We start from the raw sequence: 3094 nt of genomic DNA, 5'->3' as shown, positions 1-3094 counted from the left end.
CAATTAACCTTAAAATATTCACGATTAGCTGACCTACAGCTTCGTACAGAGGAGCTGCCCAAATAAACAGCATCGATTGTTGTTACATCCATGAGAGCCTCGCGGCCTGATCCCTGGTGGACAGGTGGCTTCCAGGAGCGTCCTCTGTCCTCTGTCCCTCCCCCTGGAGACAGCGACTTCCCTGAAGTCTCTTAAGTCCCCCAGGGCAGTGAGCTGATGGCCTGAGGAAAGTGTCCGTCTATGCCACCCACATTGAGTCTCAGGTGACTTTCTGGGCATGGTGATTGCCCAGATGAGGCTGTGAGGTCAGGCCCTGGCTGGTGACCAGCTCCTGGAACCTCATTCCTCAGGCAGCTGGGAGATGGTGGCTCCCAGTCAGCCCTGCTCAGGGGGCCGAACCCAACCTTGACCACGGGCTCCCCAGGGTCACCTGGACTTAGGAGCCCTGGGTGTGAGCTTCTCTGTGAGGATCCCAGGGGGCCCCTCAGGCCAGGCCCTGACTGGATCCTCCAGGGTTTTTCTAAGGTCATGTTCATGCGGAGGGGACAGGGGCTGGTCTGAGACTGATCTTCCCCTGCCGAGTTACCCGTCACGCTGGTCCTTCCTCTGCAGGCAGTGTCTGCAGGGTCTGGACGCAGGAAAGGATTCTGATCTTCTGACGTTTGTCTCCCCTGTGTGTGTCCTGCACTAAGTGCACAAACCCCAACGTGGGACATGATGAGAGGGGAGGCAGACACAGTCCAGGCCTGATCACCTCGTGTTTGTGAAGTAGAACTAACCCACCAACACCCAGAGGTCACAGGGAATCACTCACGGTACACGCGGAACTGTCCAGTTACTTCTTCATTCTCAAGATCTGCCGTTGTAACGTGTAGGGTGTAGTATCCTGTGTCATTCAGGGTGACGTTCTGGAACAGCAGGGATCCATTGGGGTAAATTGTCTCTCGTCCACTGTATTCAGGCCCTGTGCTGTTTACCTGAGTGCTTATTATGTATTTTACAATTCTATAGTTGCTGTCCACCTTGTCCCCTTTGTACCAGTTGTAGCCTATAGCGTCCTGTGGCACATTGTAGACGAGTAGAAGGACGTCCTTCCCCTCCATGGCATTGAGTGGCTCGATTTCCATAGTGACTTGGGCAGTGGCGGGCGGGTTCCAGAAGGTTAAAAGTGAGACTAGGAGGGAGGAGAGAGAATCAATCCATATTGGGACCTTGGAATTGGGATGGAAAGGTGGGCCCTGGATCTGGAGCAGGTCTCTTCGCCCTCAGCCTTGGGGCATGTGTGACTGAGTGTGTGTCTGTGTGTGTGTGCACGCATGTGAGTGCGTTGTGTGTGTGCGTGTCCTGAGTCAAGGTCAGCAGTGTGACCACCATCACTCCAGCGCCTCTGGACTGGCCATGCCCCTGCTTGGAGTCCTCTTCCCAGGTGTCTGCAGGGCTCACCCCCCACTGCCCTCAGATCCCTGCTCACACTCAGGAGCATCTTTGGGACGGACCTTCCCTGGCCACCTCCTCTAGGGACTCTGGGTCTTCCCTTCCTGACCTTTCCCTGCCTGTTCCCTCTGTGGCTCTTGTCCACAGCTGACCTCACATTTGAGATCTCTCTGCTTGTCTGTCTTCTTCCCACTAGGACGTGAGCTCCATGAGGGCAGGGATGTGTCTGACCTTTGTTGTTCCCCAGAGCCTGGGACAGGCTGCGGACACCTGCGGATGAGTGAATGAGCGTTCCCAGGGCCCTCCGCGTCCTGGTGTTTATTTTACAATGAACATAAGATAGTATCTGACACTGGTGGGTAAGGGCCATGTTTGGTGCCCCTGGTTATGTTTACTTGAAGCATCAGCCTGATATAGTTATTACCATTTTCAAAATGTGGTGACCATCGATGATTAACCTGGAGAACACAGAGCAATTCAGACTGTCCTGCCTCTTTCCAATTCCAGTTCAATGTGACTTTCCTATTGTGACCTCCTCTCCCACTTTGTTGTCCCCTTCCCTCTTCAGGCTCCAACAGAAGTCCTCTGTCCCTCTCAAAGCCCCGTCCTCCCCAGGAGACCCCAGCCAGTGTCTGTGCTCCCTCCTCCCGCCCACCCCAGGGCATCGTCCCTCTCACCTGTGAGCAGGAGCCCCTGCCAGGGGACGCGTCCTCTATGCGGGGGGGCTGAGGGAGGCTCCATGGTCTCTGCTGCCTGCTCTGTCCTCTGTGCAGAAGAGCTTTGGCTCCGGGAATACTTTTGAGCACGACTGGTCTGACCTGTCAGCTCTGCTGTCCTTCCTCCCTCTGTGCTGAGCCTCCTCCTGGGGCAGGAGCACTTCCCAGGGTCATGGGGCTGGGGCGGGGTCTGTGCCAAGGACGCCTCCCTGTCCCCTCCCCTCTCAATCCTGCCTCTTTGTCCCTCCTTCCCCTTTCCCTCTATTCACATTTCAGGCCCCTGAAAACTCCTGAGGCCTTTTCCTTTTTCAGCAAGGATTCTGTCACCCCAACCTACCCACCACATACACAACACATACACACAGAGATAGATGCACACACAGACACACACACAGGTACAACCAAAACAGACTCACACATACACACGGACACAAAGGTTGTGCATCCGGCAAGCTGAGTGATGACTAGTGACAGGGACCCTGCCTCTCTCATTGGGTCTAGCTTGGACACAGCTTCCAGGACCCAAGTGTCCCAGGGGGAACTGTCTTCCTGGAGGTGTGCAGTGTGAGGCTCTCATTCGTCCTGCGAGGAGAGGCCTGTGCTGGTTGGTCAGTTGGGGGCTGTGGGGCCTGTGGTCACCAGGGGCAGGTCTCAGGCACTGTCTGGCTACCTGGGGTCTGGTGGCTGAGCTGCGACTCAGGGCCCCTCCAAGTTCTCCCTGACCGTCCTGTGTGGCCTCTGTCCTTTGTGCTGCCGACTGTCCTGTGGTGATGACCCTGCCTTCCCATGGGTGGCGCAGTGGGGTGGGCAGCTGCACAGGGACCCTGCAGGACGAGGCTCTTAGAGACCCAGGAGGGGGCCGGTGGGGCAGAGCAGGGGCTCAGACCTGGATACACCCATACTAGCTCCTGACTGCCTCTGCGGCCAGGATGGGCTCAGCCTCC

The 3094-nt window shown here is 56.6% G+C and overlaps 1 protein-coding gene across 1 annotated transcript in view; it reads right to left on the bottom strand.

The window, feature by feature from the left end:
* Nucleotides 1-2175, bottom strand: part of LOC105817506 (carcinoembryonic antigen-related cell adhesion molecule 1-like) — a 15379-nt gene extending 13204 nt beyond the window's left edge. The window contains exons 1-2 of the mRNA XM_012653216.1: nt 2112-2175; nt 811-1174 (exon numbers count right to left, since the gene is read on the bottom strand). Coding sequence (XP_012508670.1) covers nt 811-1174; nt 2112-2175 — 428 coding nt within the window. The remainder of the gene's footprint in view (nt 1-810; nt 1175-2111) is intronic.
* Between the last annotated feature and the right edge of the window lie 919 nt (nt 2176-3094).

The sequence above is a fragment of the Propithecus coquereli genome, unplaced genomic scaffold, assembly GCF_000956105.1.
Source record: "Propithecus coquereli isolate 6110/MARCELLA unplaced genomic scaffold, Pcoq_1.0 Scaffold42, whole genome shotgun sequence".
Taxonomy (NCBI): Eukaryota; Metazoa; Chordata; class Mammalia; order Primates; family Indriidae; genus Propithecus; species Propithecus coquereli.
Note: the sequence above shows the minus strand (reverse complement) of the source record. Positions and strands in the feature narration are given on the sequence as shown.